This window comes from Saimiri boliviensis, chromosome 1 (genome assembly GCF_048565385.1).
Source record: "Saimiri boliviensis isolate mSaiBol1 chromosome 1, mSaiBol1.pri, whole genome shotgun sequence".
Lineage (NCBI taxonomy): Eukaryota > Metazoa > Chordata > Mammalia > Primates > Cebidae > Saimiri > Saimiri boliviensis.
Window position 1 is genome coordinate 167,873,541 of NC_133449.1, and position 22,478 is coordinate 167,896,018.

Genomic DNA, 22,478 nt, shown 5'->3' on the forward strand with positions numbered 1-22,478 from the left:
GGTGGAAGAAGGGCGGGCAGGCACACCCAGGCTCCTGAAGCTGGCAGGGGGCATGAAAGGAGGTGCCAAGGAGGAAGATTAAGGTACTCAGAGTTAAGGGCAGAGCCCAGGGTAGCCCAGATGTTCCCGGAAGGAAGTGCAAGCGAAGGAGAGGGCGGTAAGAGTGTGTGCACAGGGTGTGTGCCTGTGGGCCCCGCAGACGTGGCAGCTCCGGGTAGGGGCTGTTCTAGGGCGGCCAGCCCTCCTTTTCCCAGCTGGCCACCAGTCTCAAAGGGAGCCCTGTGCCGGCCCGGACAATGCACCAGGTAGACTCTGCTTGCCCCTTCCTGCCAGGCTGGGCTGACTCCCTGTGAGGGGCCCCATGTCTGTCACCCGCCTGAGCTTCCCCTTTTCCTCTGTACATCTAGAGCTGCTTCCCCACCCCCTGCCCTGGGAGCTTTGTGGCCTGGGACCCAAAGATACTTGCAAGGTAGGGAGTTGGGGGGGGTGTCTTTCCACAGGCAAAGGGATGCGTGTGGGAGATGGGATGGCTTGGACAGTGGGACTAGGGACTAAAGGAAATGGGTTTGTCTTGGGCAGCCTTTCCTGGCCTACCATGGGTGGGGCCACGCTGAGGGTGCAGGGTTAGAGGGATGGGCTTCACCCTCTAAGATCTGCTCCTGGGTGGCCCATCTGGGAAGGGGAAGCTAAGGAGGAAAAGGTTTTGGGCCTGTGAGGACCTCATCAACTCTAGGGCTTACAGTTTTGTGTTTTGCCACCTTCACTACAGTGCCACCACCCTTATCTAACACCCAGCAGGGTGGAGACAGACAGGGGTACAGATCATGACCTCCAGCTTTTGGTGGAACACTGAGACTTTGACAGAGGAAGACTGGCACAGGTCTCCTCAGTCCATCCTGAGCAGAGCCAGGAGTCCACACTGGGCACCCCCTCCCCTCCAGGACCCCAAAACCTGATGCTGAGACCTCAGCGGGGTGGCGGGCACACAGTTATAGGAGAGACATCCCCCTGTCTCACTCCAAGCTTCTAAGATTCATGTCCCCTCTACCTCTCCCCTGGCCAGGGTGCTGTCTGTCTGACTTCTGTGCAAGTGGGGAGTAAGGGGAGCCTAAGATGCTGGACAAGGACCTCCTTTTCCCAGGACTTTAGGCAGCAGGTACTCTCTCGCTACTGCCCAGGATGTGGGGACAGCAGCCCATAGCATGCCAAGACTCCCGACCCAGGGCACAGGATCTATTGAGGAATTTTGCTGGAGACCTGGGAAGAGGCAACAGTGGGAAGAAACTTGTGGGGGCCAAACTCTCTATGCTGGACTGTGATGAAGCCAGCACTTTGTCCCTATCCGAATGACTTTGTCTTCCTGCGTCTGTTTCTTTTTTCTCTATCTTTCTGTCCCTGTTTTTATGTATCTTTTTCTTTCCCTTTTCTTCTTTCTCCCTCTCTGTATCCCCCTCTGCCTTTTCTGCCTTTTTCTTTTTCATTTTTTTTTCTTGAGATGGAGTTTTGCTCTTGTTACCCAGGCTGAAGTACAATGGTGTGATCTCAGCTCACTGCAACTTCTGCATCCTGGGTTCAAGCGATTCTCCTGCCTCAGCCTCCCAAGTAGCTGGGATTACAGGCATGTGCCACCATGCCCGACTAATTTTGTATTTTTTAGTAGAGACAGGGTTTCTCCATGTTGCTCAGGCTGGTCTTGAATTCCTGACCTCAGGTGATCTGCCTGCCTTGGCCTCCCAATGTGCTGGGATTACAGGTGTGAGCCACCGTGCTCAGGCTGCCTTTTTCTTTTATGGTCTCTGTTGCTATGTGGTTTACCTCTGTATTATCTGTCTCTTTCTAGGTCTTTACTCTGACTTTTTGTCTTTCTGCCTTTGTCTCTGGTCCCTTGCCCCACCCCCCACCTCAGGTTCCTTTGGGTATTTGTCTCTATTTTGGTCATTTTCTGTGTGTATACATCCATGTCACCCTCTCTCTCTGCCACTCCCCTCCCAGGCTGGCCACTACTCCTGGCCTTCTCCAGCTGTGAACAGTTCATGGGGGCAGGAGCCCCAGAGGCAGCTTCCGGAGGTGCTAGGTGGCACCTGGGAACCACCTCGAGGTGATGGGCTGCACATAGTCACCGTCATCGTCACTATCTTTGTTCTGCTGGCAGTCTGCATCGTGGTGGCAGTCCACTTTGGGCCAAGGCTGCACCAGGGCCATGCCACACTCCCTACAGAGCCACCATCCCCAAAGCCAGAGGATGGCATCTACCTCATCCACTGGCGGGTGCTGGACCCCCAAGACAGTCCTGAAGAAGCACCGCAGGGCCCTCTTGTCCCTGGCTCCTGCCCTGCGCCAGATGGACCCAGGCCCAGCATCGATGAAGTCACACATCTGTAGCAGCGAGACTGGAAGGTTAGCCTGACCTAGCTCAAAACAAGAAACCAGACAGAGAAATAGGGCAACAACAAATTGGAGCCTGGGCATCAGAGCGTCAGAAGGGCACACTGGACTCAGCTGGAGCTGCTGTCTCAGAACATTTATAGAGAAAGCCCTGTGGTGGGCAGGAGACATCAAAGAAGCTCGAGGGCCCTGCCCAGACACATGCTGCTGGGGGCCTTCCCAGGGCCCGAGGCCACCTCAAAGGTCACTCCCTCTTCAGGGGCCACCAGACCCCTGAATCTCCTTTTCTGAGTCCCTGCCCCTTCACCGAACCCCTAGTCTCCTTCCCTTTCGTTGTAACGTGAATCCAGCTTGGGAGGTTCCACCAGCACCCCCAAGCAGGAATGCCAGAGGTCCCGTGGAGAGGCCCTGATCCTACAAAGGCCAGCCAGGGAGAGCCCAGGCAGGGAAGCTGGGGTCCACCTTGCCTGAGACTCCCTGGGCTCAGGGAAATGATGAATGCCTATCCTCCGTCGGTCAGGGGCCATCCTTCAGCTGTCGGAGCCCAGACCTTGTTGACAAGCTCCAAAGTCCTTGTAAGCCCAAGCACAATTTATAGTTCAAAGACTGGCTTTCAAAGGCACCCCCCGACTCTGTCTTGCCTCCCCAGAAGGGATGCGGGGAGTTTAGGAGGCTCTCATTGCCTTCCACTTTCTTTTTTTTTTTTTTTATTTTGAGACGGAGTTTCACTCTTGTTACCCAGGCTGGAGTGCAATGGCGCGATCTCGGCTCACCGCAACCTCCGCCCCCTGGGTTCAGGCAATTCTCCTGCCTCGGCCTCCTGAGTAGCTGGGACTACAGGCACGTGCCACCACGCCCAGCTAATGTTTTGTATTTTTAGTAGAGACGGGGTTTCACCATGTTGACCAGGATGGTCTCGATCTCTTGACCTCGTGATCCACCCGCCTCGGCCTCCCAAAGTGCTGGGATTACAGGCTTGAGCCACCGAGCCCGGCCTGCCTTCCACTTTCTGTGTGCCTGGGCCTGTTGGAAAAGCCTAGAATGTACCACAGGACATGTCCCAGATCTTTCCAGCTGATGAAAAAACAGGAAAGGAAAAAGGAGCTCCATGGAACTTGTTTGGGGAAGGAAGGAGTGGGGTGGGGACCACTACCAGCAGGGGGAGGGCCTGGGTCTAGTCAGCAGGGGCTCAGGAAGATGCGGCCAGAGGCCAGGAAGACAAAACTGGGCCTCCTGGTGGCTCATGCCTCCTGGTGGCACTGCCTTCCCCAGCACCTCTGAATCTCACTCATCTGCAGTCCAGAGCATGCAGACAGTCATTTATGGCAGGACCTCTGGTACTTTACCCTGGGGAACCCCTGGGGGCATTGGCTGGGAAATAACAGAAGATAAAAAGGAACAGAGGTGGAGACTGCAGTGTGTGCAGCGGACAGGCTCGCCTCCTTTGGGACTGGGGAGAGGCAGCTAAAATGTCAATAGCTGCCCCTTGTTGGACAGGGGCAGGACCTACAAATATGATACCATTCGCTCCTCGAAACAACCTCCAGGGGAGGGGCGGCTGCTCTCCCTGTTTTACACTTGGGGAAACTGAGGCTTGTTTATCAAGACACCTAGGTAGACACAGGTGCTAAGTGGTGAAGTCAGGACTTTGAACCTGGGGTCATTAAACTCCACAGCCTAAGCCCTATGCTAGGGACTGGATGGATTGGAAAGACCTTTGATTCTGGGCTGGTTTCTGGTATACGAGCCACTGTTGTGATGATGGAGGATTCTCAGGCCTTGGGGACAGGGTGGCTGGGATATTTCAGGAGAGTGGGGACTGTTCCCGCTTGACCCCCTTGGCTCTGTCGTCCTTAGGGGGAGCCGGTTCCTTCTGACCAGTGTGTGTCTGTGTGGAGCATTTCTCCCCAGCGATGCTGTACTCAGAAATGTATACTGAGCATTTATGATCAAAAAAAAAAAAAAAAAGTGGGAGGGAACGAGCCCAGACTGGTGGGACAAATGGAACTAGCAGAGATGAGCTGCCTTCCCTCCCAGATGGAGGCAGCTGTGCCTCCACAGCGTTGTCACGGTGGCTCAGTTGTGACCATGATGGCGAAAGGTACAAAAGGTACAGCATGGCAGCTGGCTGTGCTGTCCAAGGCCCTCCAGGAACTGTCCCATCTCATCACACAAACTCTTTCTCCCTTGTCCCTTTGCAGGCTCACTCATCTGGCACGTACAGTTAGTGACCCCTGCTCCTTTGAGTGGCCCCTTGCCCAGGACACAGCTGTGTACCCTTCATGGCATCATCTGTGTGCTGGCTCAGGCCAAGCCTGTGTGTGGTCCTTGCTCCCCAAGCCTCTCACTGGAGACAAGGGCACTGAAAGGATAGGTGCCCTCAGCACAATGGATAGGCTCCGTCCAGATGGGAAATGATACCCAGTCCCCCTGCTGGCCTGTACTAGGATGAGGAGGGGTGCAGGGAAGCATGCATGTGCAGGCAGGTTTGGGGCATCAGGGACAGTAAATCCCATCTGTTATATCAGTCGGAGTCCAGCAGGAAAAAGATGACACTCACATTGGGTAATCTGAGCCGTGCTTTAAAAAGGGATCATTGAGAAAGGGTGGAGTGTCAGGACACCAAAGGTGAGAGGGAGGACTCTAGTGGGGTGGGGGTGGGGCCTATACACAGCTAGACTAAGGGGCCAGGGGAGGAAGCAGTTCCAGAACCTTAGAGACAGTCTTGGTTATGCAAGGGTTGCCCGGCAGGAGAGCCCACAGCAACCTTCATGCTGCAGGGTGGGAGCAGGAGGATTCACTACCCCAAATTCAGCCTCCTCCCCTCCATTCTCTCGCTGGGGGTCCCCAGTAATGAAACATGACCACGAGCCAGAGGGCAAGGGAGCCTGTTGATACCATCGAGAGAGTTTGGTATACCAGAGCAGAGGAAGGGGAGAAGGGTGGGGAGTAGGTCTGGAAGGCCCAATGAAAGACACGTGGCACATGGCTTAAGCACCTAGCATCCAGAGCTTACGAGAAACTTCCACACACTCAGTTCTCACTACAACCGTGAGGGCAGTGATTATGATCCCTTTCATAGGCTGAAACCACTGAGGCTCAGAGAGGGGAAACGACTGGCCCAAGGGGACAGGACTCATCTCGACATGTCAAGTCCTGGGCCCTTCCCTGCAAGGCCCCTGTGGGAGGAAATGGCTCTGCTGGACATTCAGCCACTGAAGAAAGCCCCCAGTCCAGAGCTTTGGAGACCACCGGAGGCTCAGGCAGAGTGAACTTGGGTCTCAGAAGAGATCCGAGCGGAGAGGGAGGGGCTTTTCCATTCCACTGATGAGAAGCTCAGGCTCTTGGGACATCGTGGAGGTACTGGGCACCTCTGTGGTCTTCAAGCTGCCCACAGTAACTTCCTCCTCTTCCTCCTGCCGCAGATGCCGGAGAACCTCCTGGGACAGCAAGAAGCTGCTTCCATCTGCAGGTTCTGAAACAGGGAGATGGTGGAGAGTGGAGTGAGGAGTTTACACATTCCCACTTGAACACGTCTAGAAGACTTGCTGGGAAGATCCCCTAACCCTCCCTACCCGCTCTTCCTACCCACCCTGTACCCCAGCCACTGGGGCTAGAGTTTCATGGAATCCTAGAGCTACAAGTGGTTTCCGGGAGAATGAAATTCCACCCTCTCACTTTTAGAGCTGATGCTCAGAGAGGAGCAGAAACCTGCCTGAGGTCACACAGTGAGGGAGCAGCAGAGCCGAGGCTGCAGCACCAGCCTCCTGTGCCCGGTGCATACCGGCCTGGGACTCTTCTCTTTCCTCTGAAATCCTAGATAAAGTGACAGGCCATTAGAACTCACCTCTTCAGGCTTCACGGAGGGACTACAGTCAAACACTTAAAAAAGCATTCTGGTATGCTGAGAAAAGGGGGGCTTCTCCCAGGGAAGGAAGGACAGACCCAGGGTGTCGTGCTGCCATAGCGCCTTCTGACTCTTTGGAAGACCCTGGGACCCCTGAGTCCCACTGCCCTCCAGCCTATCAACTCCTCACCCTATCAACCCCTCGTCCCATCAAGCCCTCACTCCATCAACCCCTCACCCTATCAATCCCTCACCCCATCAACCCCTCACCCCATCAACCCCTCACCCTATCAACCCCTCACCCCATCAACCCTTCACCCTATCAACCCCTCACCCCATCAACCCCTCACCCCATCAACCCTTCACTCCATCAACCCCTCATCCCATCAAGCCCTCACCCTATCAACCCCTCACCCTATCAACCCCTCACCCCATCAACCCCTCACCCCATCAACCCCTCACCCTATCAACCCCTCACCCCATCAACCCCTCACCCCATCAACCCCTCACCCTATCAACCCCTCATCCCATCAAGCCCTCACTCCATCAACCCCTCACCCTATCAATCCCTCACCCTATCAACCCTTCACTCCATCAACCCCTCACCCTATCAACCCCTCATTCCATCAACCCCTCACTCTATCAACCCCTCACCCTATCAACCCCTTACTCTATCAACCCCTCACCCTATCAATCCCTCACCCTGTCAACCCCTCACCCTATCAATCCCTCACTCCATCAACCCCTCACCCCATCAACCCCTCACCCTCTCAATCCCTCACCCTATCAACCTCTCACCCTATCAACCCCTCACTCCATCAACCCCTCACCCTATCAACCCCTCACCCCATCAACCCCTCACTCTATCAACCCCTCACCCTGTCAACCCCTCACCCTATCAATCCCTCACTCCATCAACCCCTCACCTTGATAGACAATGAGGCGGCAGTTGTTCTGAGACTCAGGGGCATCTGCCAGGATGTCCTCAAGTGTCCGGCAGAAGAGTTTGGCCTGCTCAAGCCGATCCTCCCGGCTAAAGCCAGCTTGGCCATATTGTGACATGGCAAACAAAGTCTGCAGAGGGGAGGCGTACTCCAGGACACAGGCGCCTGCCTGGAGGAGGAAAGAGGAAGACCAGACTAAGCCAGCACCCAGGGGGAGGGAGAATGGAGGGTCCAGTCCAGGACCTGGCCCCCAGTGTCACAGGCTGAAGACCCACTCCTTCAGCTGTAATGATGGAATCATGGGAGGCGACCACCCTGATGAGGTCTATGCTGTCTGGCCTGCCTTTGCCTCTGATACCCAATTCTGAAATCAAGGCCAGGGCTGGACTAAATTTACCCTTCACAGATCTTCCTCCTAAGATCCCAGGGCAAGGCTGGGTGTGGTGGCTCACGCCTGTAATCCAAGCACTCTGGAGGCCAAGGCAGGTGGATCACCTGACGTTGGGAGTTCAAGACCAGCCTGACCAAAATGGTGAAACCCCGTCTTAAAAAAAAAAAAAAAAAAAAAAAAAAAAGATCCCAGGGCAAGACCCACAGAGTGAGGCTGTCAACTGCTGCAGCTGGGAATCAGGTCTAGGGCTGGGCTCTGGGGTTCAACTCTGATCTGGGTTCCCCTGCACCCACATGAAATCCTTCAAATGTTCTCACAGCCTTTGTCCAGGGCAGCTTTATGGTCAAGTGCATGGTACAGTCGAGTTGAAATTGTTCACTTTCCTACTGTGTCTCTGAGCTTCAGTGTCCTCCTCTGTAAAATGGGGATGCTAACAGTCCCTACCCCATAGGGTGGTGGTGAGAATTCAGTGAGGTGGTCAGATGACACACCCAGAATAGCAGCCAGCATGTAGTAAGTGCTCAATAAATGTTACTAATCATTATCGTTTAGAGCTGAATCCTGCCCAGCCCTAGGGACACTACAGCTCAGAGAAGGGCAGTGAATTTTCATCAGTGCTTGGCCAGGGCCCAGGGTTCTGGGGGTCCTGACCCCTCCCCAGGGACCCCCACTTCCCTGTGCCCTCACCCGCTGCCCGTTCTCCAGAAGCTCATAGATGCTGTTGGTGTAAACCCGCTCCTTGATGCCAGCACGGTCAATGGTCTGCTGGGGCAGTTTACCCAGGAAGCGAATGTTGGGGTCAGCTGCACTCAGGTTGTCAGGCACCCCACAGTCCAGCGGGAAGAGGATATACAGCCGCTGGCTCGCTGGACCCCTTAGCACATTGTTGTTATGCTGATTGTAAGTTCGAATCCGGGCCTGGAATCCTGAGGCAGGGAAGCCCAAGAAGTCATTCCCGATAACCCTCTCTCCTACCTGATTCAGGACTGAGACCCGGGTTATTGGCCCCACAGTGTGTGGGTGCCAGAGAATGGAGAGTCCAATGTACTCTCATTGTACAGGAGGCCAGGAGGGGCAGCGCCTCCGAAAACCCTCCTACCATTCCTGCTATGACCCCGCCCTTCGCCCCCCACACTTCTTTCCTCAGGTGTCTATGTCAACCCCACTTGTTCCCACTATGGCTTTCGGGGCTCTGAGAGGCAGGCAGAGCCCTGGGAGGCGACATTCCCAGCTTTCTCGTGTGCACAGAGCCAGGCCTCTAGCCCCAGATCAGTCTCCTAGCAGAAGCCCTAGGAGACAGCAATGAGATATGGAGGAGCTGCAGCTTTAGCCTGCAAGTCAGAGGAATAAAACATAAAGGCTTAGGCCGGGCACCTGTAATCCCAGAACTTTGAGAGACTGAGGCAGGTGGATCACTTGATGTCAGGGGTTTGAGACCAGTCTGGACAACATGGTGAAACCACATCTCTACTAAAAATACAAAAATTGGCCAGGCATGGTGACTCATGCTTTTAATCCCAGCACTTTAGGAGGCTGAGGCAGATCACGAGGTCAGGAGTTCGAGACCAGCCTGGCCAACACAGTGAAACCCCGTCTCTACTAAAAATACAAAAAAAAAAGTTAGCTGGGTGTTGTGGCGGGCACCTGTAATCCCAGCTACTCCAGAAAATTGCTTGAATCCAGGAGGCAGAGGCTGTGGTGTGCCGAGATTACACCACTGCACTCCAGTCTGGGAGACAGGGCTAGACTCCATCTCAAAAAATTAATTAATTAATTAAAATGTTAAAAATACAAACATTAGCCAGGGATGGTGGCATGTGCCTGTAATCCCAGCTATTCAGGAGGCAGAATCGCTTGAACCCAGGAGGCAGAGGTTTAAGTGAGCCAAGATCTTGTGGCCACTGTACTCCAGCCAGGGCAACAGAGTGAGACTTCATCTAACAAAAAAAAAAAAGGCTCCACAGTGCAGTAGTCTAGGGTCCAGGCTCTGGACAAACCGGGGTTCAAAACCTTTCTCCTCCTCTCTCTAAGCTATGTGATGTTGGACAAGTCACTTGATCTCTCGGAACTATACTTAAAAATAAAAAAATTCTTAAAAAGGGGGCCAGCTCTTTCCGCCATCTTTCTGTGCTACCACAATGGTGCACATGAATGTCCCGGCTGATGCTCTCAAGAGCATCAACAATGCCAAAAAGAAAGGCAAACACCAGGTGCTTATTAGGCCGTGCTCCAAAGTCATCGTCCGGTTTCTCACTGTGATGGTGAAGCATGGTTACACTGGTGAATTTGAAATCATTGACGATCACAGAGCTGGGAAAATTGTTGTGAACCTCACAGGCAGGCTAAACAAGTGTGATGTGATCAGCCCCAGATTTGTTGTGCAACTCAAAGATCTAGAAAAATGACAGAATAATCTGCTTCTGTCCCGCCAGTTTGGTTTCATTGTACTGACAACCTCAGCTGGCATCATGGACCATGAAGAAGCAAGACGAAAACACAAGGGAGGGAAAATCCGGGGATTCTTTTTCTAGGGGTGTAATACATATATTTACAATTAAAATGCCTCATGGATCGAATCCGAGTCACGGCACCAAAAAATAAAAAATTAAGGCCGGGCGCGGTGGCTCAAGCCTGTAATCCCAGCACTTTGGGAGGCCGAGGCGGGTGGATCACGAGGTCGAGAGATCGAGACCATCCTGGTCAACATGGTGAAACCCCGTCTCTACTAAAAATACAAAAAACTAGCTGGGCATGGTGGCGCGTGCCTGTAATCCCAGCTACTCAGGAGGCTGAGGCAGGAGAATTGCCTGAGCCCAGGAGGTGGAGGTTGCGGTGAGCCGAGATCGCGCCATTGCACTCCAGCCTGGGTAACAAGAGCAAAACTCCGTCTCAAAAAAAAATTTAAAAAAAAATGCCTCATGGAAAAATAAATAAATAAAAAATTAAAAAATAAAAAAAGAGGCCAGACATAGTGGCTCATGGCTGCAATCCCAGCACTTTGGCACTTTGGGAGGCCAAGGTGGGAGAATCACCTGAAGTCCGGAGTTCGAGACTAGCCTGGCCAATGTGGTGAAACCCCGTCTCTACTAAAAATACAAAAATTAGCCAAGTGTGGTGGCAGGCACCTATAATTGCAGCTACTTGGGAGGCTGAAGCAGAAGAATCACTGGAACCCAGGAAGCAGAGGTTGCAGTGAGCTGAGATTGTGCCACTTCATTCCAGCCTGGGCGAAAGAGCGAAACTCCATCTAAAGAAAAAAAAAATCTGGTGGGACATGGTGGCTCACCTGTAATGCCAGCACTTTGGGAGGCCAAGGCAGGTGGATCACCTGAGGTTGGGAGTTCAAGACCAGCCTGACCAACATGGAGAAACCCTGTTTCTACTAAAAATACAAAATTAGCCAGGCATGGTGGCACACGTCTATAATCCTAGCTACTCAGGGGGTTGAGGCAGGAGAATCGCTTGAACTTGGGGGACAGAGGTTGAAGTAAGCCGAGATCGCGCCATTGCACTGTAGCCTGGGTAACAAGAGCGAAGCTCTGTCTCAAAAAAAAAAAAAAAAAAAAAAAAAAAAAAAAAAAAAAAAAAAGCTGGGCACGGTGGCTCAAGCCTGTAATCCCAGCACTTTGGGAGGCTGAGGCGGGTGGATCACGAGGTCAAGAGATCGAGACCATCCCGGTCAACATGGTGAAACCCCGTCTCTACTAAAAATACAAAAAATTAGCTGGGCATGGTGGCGCGTGCCTGTAATCCCAGCTACTCAGGAGGCTGAGGCAGGAGAATTGCCTGAACCCAGGAGGTGGAGGTTGCGGTGAGCCGAGATCGCGCCATTGCACTCCAGCCTGGGTAACAAGAGTGAAACCCCGTCTCAAAAAAAAAAAAAAAAAACTAAGGCCAGCTCAGTGGCTCATGTCTATAATTCCACTTTGGGAGGCTGAGGTGGGTGAATTACTTGAGGTCAGGAGTTCAAGACCAGCCTGGGCAACATGGTGAAACCCTGTCTCTACTAAAAATACAAAAAAATTTAGCCAGGCATGGTGGCAGGCACCTGTAATTTCAGCTACTTGGGAGGCTGAGGCAAGAGAATCGCTTGAACCCAGGAGGTAGAGGTTGCAGTGAGCTGAGATTGTGCTGCTGCACTCTAGCCTCAGCAACAGAGAGAGACTTTGTCTTAAAAAAAAAAATCTGCCAGGCGCGGTGGCTCAAGCCTGTAATCCCAGCACTTTGGGAGGCCGAGGCGGGTGGATCACGAGGTCAAGAGATCGAGACCATCCTGGTCAACATGGTGAAACCCCGTCTCTACTAAAAATACAAAAAATTAGCTGGGCATGGTGGCGCGTGCCTATAATCCCAGCTACTGAGGAGGCTGAGGCAGGAGAAGTGCCTGAACCCAGGAGGCGGAGGTTGCGGTGAGCCGAGATCGCGCCATTGCACTCCAGCCTGGGCAACAAGAGCGAAACTCCGTCTCAAAAAAAAAAAAAAAAAAAAATCTAAAATAGGGATGGGCACAGTGGCTCCTGCTTATAATCTCAGCACTTTGGGAGGCTAAGGTAGGAGGATTGCTTGAGCCCAGGAGTTCGAGACTAGGCTGGGCAACATAGCAAAATCCTGTCTCTTGTTTTCATTAAAAAAACTAACTAAATAAAATAAAACAGGAATGAAGATTTTTCCTTCCTCACACAGTGTGAATTAGAAAATACGCAGGAGGGCACACAGCATGCAGTAAATATTTACTGAAAGAATGCGCAAGTGACCTTGGACAAGTCACTTAATGGGTCTAAGCCCCATATTCCTTTCTGTTAATCAGGCATCATAGTAAGATCCTTCATGCCTTGGGATCAAAGGATTTGGTAGACATGAAAATGCTTTGAAAAGCATAGTGAGTTCTGGAAACACAAGAGGCTGTGTGTCTTAGTGTCTGTTTCGTAGACCTGGAAATAGGGGCTTAGAGGATGGCCCACCTGGCAGGATCAGCCGCAGGTACCCGATGTAATATGACCATGCCAGCCCATGGGCCACATTGAAGTTCCCTTTTTCACAGACTGCAGAGATCTCAGCTGGGGCCAGGCCCTGTGGACAGCGGGATGGAGCTGGAAGGCCCTCATCAAGAACACCCAGAGAACTCCTCCCACGAGGCTTCCCAACCTGCTGCTGACTTGATCCCTCCTTTGCCATTGCCGAACCCGCTGCTCCAGGACATGATAGCTCTACTCCACTGACTCCAACCTTTAAACCAGTCCCACTCCCAGTACTGAGCTCAGGACAGGCCACATCCCGTTTCCACAGCCTCGACTTGGCCAGAGCTTCTGCCTTCCCCTGTGTCATACCTTGAGGTCCAGGAGAATGTTCAGTGCCTGTGAGAAGCCCAGGAGGGCAAGCGTCCAAGTGAAGGGCCGGCCAACCGCATTTGGGAGGGAGCAGTAGAAATAGCTGGACAGCACCAACTGGGCCCCAAGGCGGCTGGGGCAGCCTAGGCAGGCCCGCACAGCCCTCCAGTAGCTGCCCTGGTACCTGTGGGTGACAGCCAGGCCCCAGCCCCCAGCCCGGCTCAGCCAGAGAGGTTCAGGAAGAGCAGGGGTAGGCATCAAGGGAGTGACACATGCTGGATACCCCATCCCCGTGGGTACTGCAGTGAGTCACCTGGAGCGGATGTGGCGCAGCTCCTCAGCCAGGCTGCAGAGCCTGTTCAACAGCAGTCCCAGCTGCAGGGAGGCTAGGTGGAGGACTAGAAACTGGAGAATGTCCTCTGCTGGCTCTCCTAGCCACCAAAGAGTCACCAGGCAGACATTCAGCAGAACCAAGGCTGCCTTCTGGGTCCCGTGACCCCGGGGATGTGGGATGGATGGATGTAGGCTGGAGTGGGGCATCTGTGGGCACCAAGAAATCCACGACCATGCTCCCCTCACCCTCCTGCCCTTGTAGGACTGAGGCTCTGGCTGGGTACCTCCCGCCAGCTCCCCTTTCCCTGGTGCCCAGCCACCCTCAGAGGCTGCTTGTAGAGACACCTCTAGGAGACAGGCTGGGAATGTCACCCCAAAACTCCTGTCCCAGTGAGGTTTGCTGAAAGCAGAGCAGGGCCTGCACACACACACCCCACCAAGCCCAGGGAGACCATGGGTGTAGTGAAGAAAGAAGGCAGCAACTATCCCAGACCCAGGCTGGAAGCTGTCCTGTGCAGCCTTACCCAATCAGGAACCCTTGGGGACCTGGGTTCCCCTGTCCCCAGAATCCACCTCATGGAGGACCTTAGTCAACAAAATGGAAAACAGGGCTGGGCGTGGTGGCTCACGCCTGTGGTCCCAGCACTATGAGAGGCTGAGGTGCGCAGATCACGAGGTCAGGCATTCGGGACCAGCCTGACCAACATGGTAAAACCCTGTCTCTACTAAAAATACAAAAATTAGGCCGGGCATGGTGGCTCAAACCTGTAATCCTAGCACTTTGGGAGGCTGAGGTGGGTGGATCACCTGAGGTCAGGAGTTCAAAACCAGCCTGGCCATCATGGTGAAACCCCATCTTTAAAAAACAAAACAAAACAAAAATCAGCTGGGTATGGTGGCGGGCACCTGTAGTCCCAGCCACTCAGGAGGCTGAGGCAGGAGGATCGCTTGAACCCGGGAGGCGGAGGTTGCAGTGAGCCCAGATCACGACACTGCACTCCAGCCTTGGCGACAGAGTGAGATTCGGTCTCGAAAAAAGAAAAAGCCAAAGTGGAAAACAGAGCTCAGGGAGTGGGAACAGGGCAGCCAGCAGGCACCCCCTTGCCTCTGGGTGCCATGGGCCCTAGGTTTGGCATTCCACCAGGCTACTCTTGAGCCTACCTTCTGCCTCCAGGACATTGGCTGCTCCAGATGATGACAGGGAGAGAAGGCCCAGTGCTACCAGCAGACAAGGGCAGCTTCTCTGAGTGCAGCCTGAAAATGAAATGTTACACAATTGCTTTCTCCACAACACCCCAGCCCTGGCATCTCTCCAAGCCTCAGCTTTAGTTGTGCTGGGAGAAAGGGTATTTCCTGCTCCTCAGGAAGGGAGGTAGAACCCTTCCCTCAAAGCCCTGATGAGCTGGGCATGAGTCTTGGGGTCAGGGGTGAGGCTTGAGAAAGCCCCCATTCCATTGCCGTTTGCTACCTGCAAACCGAGGGTGTTTAAAAACGCACTCACCACAGTCACAGCTCTGACCATCAGGTTCCCCTCAAGCCACCACGATCACTGTCCCCAACACACTGGACCCAGCACCTGAGCAGGACTCCACAGGCTCAGCCAAAGGCAGCACACACATCACACGATGTTTCCCCGTCTCATATTTTTCTTATGGTTTCCAGGATGCAGATCCTCTTTTTCTGAAAAGCATGACCTAGGAGAGAGGAGTGGAAAATAAACAGTAATTTCCTGTAACAAGAGCCTTTTTTATAAAGCACTTGGAGGAAGAGGAGGGGCACAGAGGAAGGGGGGTTTGGCTCTTTGCAGGAAATGACCACGCCTGTGACTTCTCTAAGAGAGCCCGCTAGTTTCTGCCCAGAAGGCCGTTGTGGGGATGATATTAAGCCAGTGCACAAGTAATTACGGGCCTGGCACAGTGGCTCAGGCCTGTAATCTCAGCACTTTGGGAGACCAAGACGGGTGGATCACTTGAGGTCAGGAGTTAGAGACCATCCTGGTCCACATGGTGAAACCCCATCTCTACTAAAAATATAAAAGTTGGCTGGGCATGGTGGTGGGGGCTTGTAATCTCAGCTACTCAGGAGGCTGAGGCAGGGAAATCACTGGAAACTGGGAGGCAGAGTTTGCAGTGAGCAGAGATTGAGCAATTGTACTCCAGCCTGGACGATAGAGTGAGACTCTATCTCAGAAAAAGAAAGAAAGAAGAGAGAGAGAGAGAGAGAGAGAGAGAGAGACAGACAGAGAGAGAGAGAGACAGATAGAGAGAGAGAGAGAGAGAGAGAAAGCAAGCAAGCAAGCAAGCTGGGCACAGTGGCTCACGCCTGTAATCCCAGCACTTTGGGATGCCGAGGAGGGTGGATTACCTGAGGTTGGCTGTTTAAGACCAACCTGACCAACATGGTGAAACCCTGTCTCTACTAAAAATACAAAACATTAGCTGGGCATGGTGCCTGTAATCCCAGCTACTCAGGAGGCTGAGGCAGGAGAATTGCCTGAACCGAGGAGGTGGAGGTTGCGGTGAGCCGAGATCGCACCATTGCACTCCAGCCTGGGTAACAAGAGTGAAACTCCGTCTCAAAAAAAAAAAAAAAAAAAAATCCCCATTCCAGAGAGGCCCTGCACCCCACCTCCCAACTCAAAAAGAAGGAACACATGCCCAGAGAGGCCAAGAAGAATCTAGGCAGATGGGTGTGGCTGGGTTTCCCCACTCATTCTATTAGTATTAGAGCATAACCTTTCTGTCCAATTCTATTTCTTTCTTTCCTTTTTTTTTTTTTTTTTGAGACAGAGTTTCACTCTTATTTCCCATGCCCAGGCTAGAGTGCAAGGGCACAATCTTGGCTCACTGTAACCTCGCCTCCCAGGTTCAAGTGATTCTCCTGCCTCAGCCTCCCAAGTAGCTGGGATTACAAACATGCGCCACCATGCCCAGCTAATTTTGTAGTTTTAGTAGAGATGGGGTTTCTCCATGTTGGTCAGGCTGGTCTTGAACTCCCGACCTCAGGTAATCCACCCGCCTCAACCTCCTAAAGTGCTGGGATTACAGGTATGAGCCACTGTGCCTGGCTGTCCAGTTATATTTCAACAAGACTGTCCACACTTTGATGAATCATAAAAATAGACAATTTGCCCTCCATCTTTGGGTCTTCATTCTGAAGGCCTCTGTGACACATAAAACTCTGATTAAATAAATTTGCGTATTTTTTCTCCTGTTATTCTGCCTCTTGTCAGTGATTTTCAGCAAGCTTTCAGAGGACGAAGGGGAAATTTTTCCTTGGCCTTGACCCAAGCTTGTAATTCCTTTGGGATGAGTAGTGTCTCTGGCTGCAGTAAGCTGCCTCAAAGACAGGGCAGGCCTGGAGAGTGGGGTTAGGATGGCACCCACAGAGCAAGAATAGTTCATTCCTGTCCAGGTCAGAGGGTCCTGGCCTTGACCCTTCCCCACATCATGACCAGACATGAGAAGACACACATTCATAGATTCCCTGGCCTTAGGGGAGCAATGAGGCTTCCTGGAAACTCTGGTTTTTGAAAATCATGTCCTAAGAATGGAGATAATTCCCTATGCTTTCTCTCCCCTACGTTTGGCTCACCTAAAGACCTAGGAGAATATACGACAAAGTGCTAACAAAGGTTACTCTGTGCAGTTGGAATATGGGTGATTTTTATTCTATTGTCCTTTTTGGCTCATTATGTTTTCTAAGATTTATTTTCCCTACATTGAACATGTATCATATGTTTAATGTTTAAAATATGCTGTAAAGAGAGAAAATCCATTGGGATTGCTCACGCCTGCAATCCCAATGCTTTGGGAGCTCAAGGCAGGAGGATCGCTTGAACCCAGGGAGTTAAAGGCTGCAGTGAGCTGTGATCACACCACTGCACTCCAGCCTAGGTGACAGAGCAAGACCTAGTCTCAAGAGAGAGAGAGAGACTCTCAACATTGTCTCAGTCTTAAGACATCCCTCCACTCCCTTCTGTCCCATCTCCCTCTCCTCTGACCTACCTGCTACTCTGGGAACCTGCTTTAATGCAGGCCTTGCAGGTGCAGAAGGCATTGAGGCCAGGTCATTCAGGTAAGGTAAGCCGTGGCTTGGCCAAGAGGAGTGGTAATGATGGGGGCCATGGAAGCAGGGAGGCCACCCTAGCCTGGCCTGACTGGAGAGAAACGTCCTGTAGGGTGGGGGCAGGAGTGCAGGCTGCGATGGGAGCAGAGGCCCCACAGCCTGGGCCTTCCAGCGCCAGGCCAGGATTTCCATACACCCTTTATCCATGTGGTCCTTCCCAGTGTGTACTGTGCTCTGCTGGTGCAGGCCAGGACTTGTGGTCATAGCAGCTACAATACAGCCGGACAGGAGAAATGGGCAGAATATAACTGTATATGAGTAACTAACTACAGATGTGGCAGGGCTCTGAGGAAGGTTCAGCCTGCTGCCCTGAGCGGAAACTCGAAAACCCCGGGCGAGGTTTCCCTGAAGGCGGCCATTTAAGCTGAGTTTGGAAGGAGGATGGGAGTCATGGGGGAGCAAGTGGGTGTGGAACATTCTGAAAGGAGCAGTGTACACAAAGGCCCTGGGATGGGAAGGAGCTGGGCCAGTGGAGGAACAGAGAAATGGCTGGAGCGGCTGGGGCTTGTAAGCATGTTGAGGGGTCTATGTTGGTTTCCAATAACTGCCATAAGAAGGCATCATAGATTTGGTGGCTAAAAACAACAAATGTTTATTCTGTCCTAGTTCCAGAGGCTAGAAGTCCAAAATCAAGATGTTGGTAGGGCTGGGCCACACTTCCCCTAAAATCTCTGGAGTAGCGGTGCCCAGCATTTTTGGCACCAGGGACTGGTTTCTTGGAAGATAATTTTTCCTCAGACCGGAAGGGGGATAATTTCGGGATGAAACTGTTCACCTCACATTCGAGCATTGGTTAGATTTTTCTAAGGAGTGCGCAACCTAGATCACCCACATGTGCAGTTCGCCATTGAGTTCTCGCTCCTAGAGAATCTAATGCCGATCCTTTTGTAGTTCATGAGCATGATGATTGGGTGTTCACACGCTTGTGTGAGATGTGCCACCCTCTAACCTTGTTACGACGCCTGCACATTATCCATCTGACCTGAAATTAAAAAAAAAAAAAAAAAAAAAAGAGAGAGAGAGAGAATCTAATGCCACCACTGGTCTGACATTAGGCAGAGCTCCAGCAGTAATGCTCGCTCTCCCACCACGTCCTGGTTCCTAACAGGCTACAGACCAGTACTAGTCCAAGGCCCAAAGACTGGGGACCCCTGCTCTAGAGGAGGATCTCTTCTTGCCACTTAAACCTTCTGGGAGTCCCAAGTGTGCCTGGACCAAATCTCTGCCTTCTTTGTCACATGGCATTCTCCCTTCTGTGTGCCTGTCTTCACATGGCCTTACTTCTCATGAAGACACAGGTAAGGTGCAGTGGTTCATGTCTGTAATCCCAGCGCTTTGGGAGGCCAAGGCAGGAGGATTGCTTGAGGCCAGAGTTCAAGGCCAGCCTTGGCAACATAGGGAAACTCCATCTCTTAAAAAAGATCGTTAGTCCGCACGCTCCTGTTCCCGACTCACCGCTGTTTGCTCTTGCCCAGGAACAAATCGGTCAGGAAGCCGCGCAGCAGCGATGGCTTTTAAGGATACCGGAAAAACACCCGTGGAGCCAGAGGTGGCAATTCACCGAATTCGAATCACTCTAACAAGCTGCAACGTAAAATCGCTGGAAAAGGTGTGTGCTGACTTGATCAGAGGAGCAAAGGAAAAGAATCCGAAAGTGAAAGGACCAGTTCGAATGCCTACGAAGACTTTGAGAATCACTACAAGAAAAATACCTCGTGATGAAGGTTCTAAAACATGGGATCATTTCCAGATGAGAATCCACAAGCGACTCATTGACTTACACAGTCCTTCTGAGATTGTTAAGCGGATTACTTCCATCAGTATTGAGCCGGGAGTTGAGGTGGAAGTCACCACTGCAGATGCTTAAGTCTGTTATCTTAATAAATTGATTACTGGTTGTTAAAAAAAAAAAAAAAAAAAAAAAAGAGTAGGCCGGGCACGGTGGCTCACGCCTGTAATCCCAGCACTTTGGGAGGCTGAGGCGGGTGGATCACGAGGTCAAGAGATCGAGACCATCTTGGCCAACACGGTGAAACCCCGTCTCTACTAAAAATACAAAAAATTAGCTGGGCATGGTGGTGCGTGCCTGTAATCCCAGCTACTCAGGAGGCTGAGGCAGGAGAATTGCCTGAACCCAGGAGGCGGAGGTTGCGGTGAGCCGAGATCGCGCCATTGTACTCCAGCCTGGGTAACAAGAGCGAAACTCCGTCTCAAAAAAAAAAAAAAAAAAAGAGATCAAGGCCATCCTGGTCAACATGGTGAAACCCCGTCTCTACTAAAACAAATACAAAAAATTAGCTGGGCATGGCGGCGCGTGCCTGTAATCCCAGCTACACAGGAGGCTGAGGCAGGAGAATTGCCTGAGCCCAGGAGGCGGAGGTTGCCGTGAGCCGAGATCGCGCCATTGCACTCCAGCCTGGGTAACAAGAGCGAAACTCTGTCTCAAAAAAAAAAAAAAAAAAAAAGTGACTAGGGGCAGTGGCTCATGCCTGTAATCCCAGCACTTTGGGAGGCCAAGGCAGGCAGCTCACCTGAGGTCAGGAGTTCAAGACCAGCCTGGCCAACATGGTAAAACCCCATTTCTACTAAAAACACAAAAAATTAGCTGGGTGTGGTGGCAGGCACCTGTAATCCCAGCTGCTCGGGAGGCTGAAGTAGGAGAATCGCTTGAACCCTGGAGGTGGAGGTTGCAGTGAGCTGAGATTTGCACCACTGCACTCCAGCCTGGGAGACAGAGTGAGACTTCATCTCAAAAGATAAAAACAATTAAAATAATTAGCTAGGCATGGTGGCTCACACCTGTAATCCCAGCTTCTTGAAAGGCTGAGGCAGGAGAATCGTTTGAGCCTGGGAGGTGGAGGTTGCAGTGAGCTGAGATTGCACCACTGCACTCCAGCCTGGGGGACAAAGTGAGACTCGGTCTCAAAAAAAAAGCACCAGTCATTGGAGTAGGATCCACCTATCTGCAAAGGCCCTATTTCCAAGAAAGGTCACATTCACAGCTACCCGAGGTTAGGACTTCAGCGTTATGTTTTTGGAGACACAACTTGATCCATAACAGGGTCAGTGGTGTAAGAATGGGACTGGAGGGTGGGTGTGACCCTGTGGGCTGTGGCCAGGGCCTCAGCGCCTAGGAAGTGTCACAACGGCTGCATGTATGGGACTGTCCTCAGCAGTCAGACACATCAGCTGTATTGACAGGCAGGGACGTTGCAGCTTTTCCAGATTGACCATCTGGTCCTCCAAAGAGGAAGCCGAGGGCCATGGAGGGAAGTTAGGCCCAAGTCCCAGGTTGTCTGGTTTTCTGGCTTTGACTGTCAGGCCGGTGGTGCCGAGTTCCCACACTCCGCTGACAGCCTGCTCACTTCCTGCAAGTTGCTCCTTCCCTCCAAACACCCCGGAAGTACTGTCTGGGCTGGCTCTCCTTTCTATTTCTAGGTAACTTGCAGCTCTCACAAGCCTTCGGTGAAACTCATCATCGGTGTTCCCGATGAGAAATAAGCCCCCATGCTTTCATTCAGGGGATGCTGGGCCTTGAACAGAGTGTGAATGGTGTAGGGAGGCCTCTGGCCTCTACGGAGCCACTCTTTTGCCCACACAACATCAGTGCCCATTAATCCTGCCAGAACAGGGACGTTGGGGGATTTTGATATCAGTTGATCACAGTAGACCTGGTTTCCAATCTGGCCTCTGCTTCTCCTGGCTGTGTGACCTTGGCCCAGATAGGCAACCTCTTTAAACCTAAATTTCCTCATACTTAAAATGAAGATAGCAATATATTTTATCTGACAGAATTGTCTTGAGCATAGAAAGAAATAATGCATGTGCAGACCTGACCTGTAAATGCTCAGTCATTTCTCCTTTTTTTTTCGAGACAGACTCTTGCGTCTCGCTCTGTCACACTGGCTGGAATGTAGTGGCACAATCTTGGCTCACTGCAACCTCTGCCTCCCGGGTTCAAGTGATTCTCCTGCCTCAGCGTTTCGAGTAGCTGGGACCACAGGCACGTGCCACCACACCAGGCTAATTTTTGTATTTTTAGTAGAAACGGGGCTTCACCATGTTGGCTGGGATGGTCTCCATCTCCTGACCTCATGATCCGCCTGTCTCAGCCTCCCAGAGTGCTGGGATTACAGGTGTGAGCCACTGTGCCTGGCCTAATTTTTGTATTTTTATTAGAGACGGGTTTCACCATGTTGGCCAGGCTGGTCTCGAACTCCTGACCTCAAGTGATCCACCTGTCTTGGCCTCCCGAAGTGCTGGTATTACAGCCATGAGGCACCCTGCCTGGCCGTTTTTTTTGTTGTTTTTGCTTGTTGTTTGTTTTGAGACAGGGTCTGTCTTCCAGGCTGCAGTGTAGTACAGTGACAATCACAGCTCACTGGAGCCTCAACCTCCCAGACTCAGGTGATCCTGCTACCTCAGTGTCCCAAGTAGCAGAAACTATAGACTTGTGCCACCATGCCTAGCTAATTTTTGTATTTTTTTTTGTAGAGATGGGGTTTCACCAGGTTGCCTAGGCTGGCATAGAACTCCTAAGCTCAAGCAATTCACTCACCTTGGCCTCCCAAAGTGCTGAGCTTACAGGTGTGAGCCACTGCACCCTGCCAGTAATTGCTAATTCTTATGACCATCATTATCACCACTGACAATCACACTCTTGGAGTTGCCAGGCCCTGTCACTTTGGTTTCTATCTTGGGCTCAAATCACCTCTCCTGCAGACACTGAGATTTGATGTCTAATCCAGGGGTGGCTTCTGTGTCTGACTCCAGCTGCCCCTCTGTTATAATTCTATTGTCCCGTCTTGGAACTAATATTGTGTCACGGTCTTCCCTAGACAGGCTGCTATCCTAGTAGACATGATGGGGAAAGAGGGGGTAGATGATGGCGTAATTGTGGGCAGGGAAGCGCAGCTGGCTGGCAGAGCTCCTGTATCTTCAGGAACTAAACAGTGGACCCACATTTTCTTGGAAGGAGGTATCTAGCAGGATACAGAGATCTACCATTTATCTATTTATTCATTTTGGTAACAACTTTATTGAGACGTAAGTCACATATCACATAGCTCACCAACTTAAAGTATACAATTCAATTCAGTGGTTTTAAGTATATTCACATAGTT

The 22,478-nt window shown here is 51.9% G+C and overlaps 3 protein-coding genes, 1 non-coding gene and 1 pseudogene across 8 annotated transcripts; 4 read left to right on the forward strand and 1 right to left on the reverse strand.

Moving 5' to 3' along the window:
- Positions 1 to 200: 200 nt before the first annotated feature.
- On the forward strand, positions 201 to 4,249 carry SMIM33 (small integral membrane protein 33). Of its 3 annotated transcripts, XR_012512322.1 has the most exons (3): positions 201 to 305; positions 408 to 469; positions 1,993 to 2,077. XR_012512322.1 is itself a non-coding variant. In XM_074380170.1 (2 exons), exons 1-2 carry the CDS (start codon positions 362 to 364, stop codon positions 2,380 to 2,382), a joined length of 498 nt encoding a protein of 165 aa, XP_074236271.1. In that variant the 5' UTR covers positions 201 to 361; the 3' UTR covers positions 2,383 to 4,249. The 3 variants fall into 3 exon arrangements, 2 of the variants coding, with proteins under 2 accessions (XP_074236271.1, XP_039324287.1); XM_074380170.1 differs by having other exon boundaries at positions 201 to 469; positions 1,993 to 4,249; XM_039468353.2 differs by lacking the exon at positions 408 to 469 and having other exon boundaries at positions 1,993 to 4,249.
- A 1,008-nt stretch (positions 4,250 to 5,257) lies between these two features.
- Positions 5,258 to 14,972, reverse strand: STING1 (stimulator of interferon response cGAMP interactor 1). Of its 3 annotated transcripts, none has more exons than XM_074380166.1 (8): positions 14,732 to 14,972; positions 14,389 to 14,481; positions 13,208 to 13,434; positions 12,895 to 13,078; positions 12,529 to 12,637; positions 8,255 to 8,493; positions 7,159 to 7,345; positions 5,258 to 5,860 (listed from the first exon to the last, which is right to left on the reverse strand). In XM_074380166.1, the coding sequence occupies exons 2-8, from the start codon at positions 14,404 to 14,406 to the stop codon at positions 5,667 to 5,669; spliced, it is 1,158 nt and encodes a 385-aa protein (XP_074236267.1). In that variant the 5' UTR covers positions 14,407 to 14,481; positions 14,732 to 14,972; the 3' UTR covers positions 5,258 to 5,666. The 3 variants fall into 3 exon arrangements, with proteins under 3 accessions (XP_074236267.1, XP_003933962.3, XP_074236256.1); XM_003933913.3 differs by having other exon boundaries at positions 14,729 to 14,972; XM_074380155.1 differs by lacking the exon at positions 14,389 to 14,481 and having other exon boundaries at positions 14,729 to 14,972.
- Positions 9,706 to 10,113, forward strand: LOC104652335 (small ribosomal subunit protein uS8-like; annotated as a pseudogene).
- Positions 14,973 to 18,234: 3,262 nt separating the features above from the next.
- On the forward strand, positions 18,235 to 18,338 carry LOC120365843 (small nucleolar RNA U13). Its single transcript, XR_005580692.1, has one exon. It is a non-coding gene; the product is annotated as a small nucleolar RNA U13 (small nucleolar RNA).
- A 524-nt stretch (positions 18,339 to 18,862) lies between these two features.
- On the forward strand, positions 18,863 to 19,222 carry LOC120363616 (small ribosomal subunit protein uS10-like). The gene has a single exon (XM_039468344.2). The coding sequence runs from the start codon at positions 18,863 to 18,865 to the stop codon at positions 19,220 to 19,222; it is 360 nt and encodes a 119-aa protein (XP_039324278.1).
- The last annotated feature ends 3,256 nt before the right edge of the window (positions 19,223 to 22,478 follow it).